This window comes from Hippocampus comes, unplaced genomic scaffold (assembly GCF_001891065.2).
Source record: "Hippocampus comes isolate QL1 unplaced genomic scaffold, H_comes_QL1_v1.1 scaffold21, whole genome shotgun sequence".
Classification (NCBI taxonomy): domain Eukaryota; kingdom Metazoa; phylum Chordata; class Actinopteri; order Syngnathiformes; family Syngnathidae; genus Hippocampus; species Hippocampus comes.
The window spans coordinates 1,612,756-1,613,370 of NW_017805745.1; the positions used below are offsets into that span (position 1 = coordinate 1,612,756).

The window sequence follows — 615 nt, forward strand, 5'->3', positions numbered from 1 at the left end:
ATGTGCGAGTTGATCTCACCGTCGGTTGTACTCTTACAGCAGAGCTCTTTGGCCCATTTCACAGTGGATCGCCGCAACCCCGTCCTCCCCTTGTTGTTCTCCAGATGTCCCCCGGGCCACATGATCCGCGTGAATGGCAGCAGGAAGTCTTGCGTGTACACGTTGTGCGCCACGCGGCCGTGCCACCGCGGGACGTGCGTGGCGCAGTCGCCGTCCAAGTTCACCTGCCATTGCCCCGACGGCCACCGGGGGCGCCTGTGCGAGACCGCGCTGGCCGTCTACAGCGACGACGTCGGCCTCAGCTTCAGCTCGCTCTTCGCCATCTGCATCTGCTTCATGGCACTACTGGGTAATATGCCGAGTCGTCTGATATGTCTGTCGGGGTTATTCAATATAATGAAGTAGTTACTTACTGTACCATATTTTTGGGAAAAAAAAAAAAAAAATATATATATATATATATATATATATCAATCTAGCAAGATCAAAGCTGTACATTTTCAAGGAACACTTTCTGTATTTGACGGAGTGCGAAAGATTGCAATCATGAACAGCGCTTAATTTCCTTTTACACTTGAAATGACCTGTGACATGCCCCCCCCCCCCCCCCCCCAA

General features: G+C 51.5%; 1 protein-coding gene across 1 annotated transcript in view; it reads left to right on the top strand.

The window, feature by feature from the left end:
• Positions 1-615, top strand: part of LOC109524513 (neural-cadherin) — a 203,442-nt gene that overhangs the window by 192,547 nt on the left and 10,280 nt on the right. The window contains exon 36 of the mRNA XM_019884446.1: positions 105-349. Coding sequence (XP_019740005.1) covers positions 105-349 — 245 coding nt within the window. The remainder of the gene's footprint in view (positions 1-104; positions 350-615) is intronic.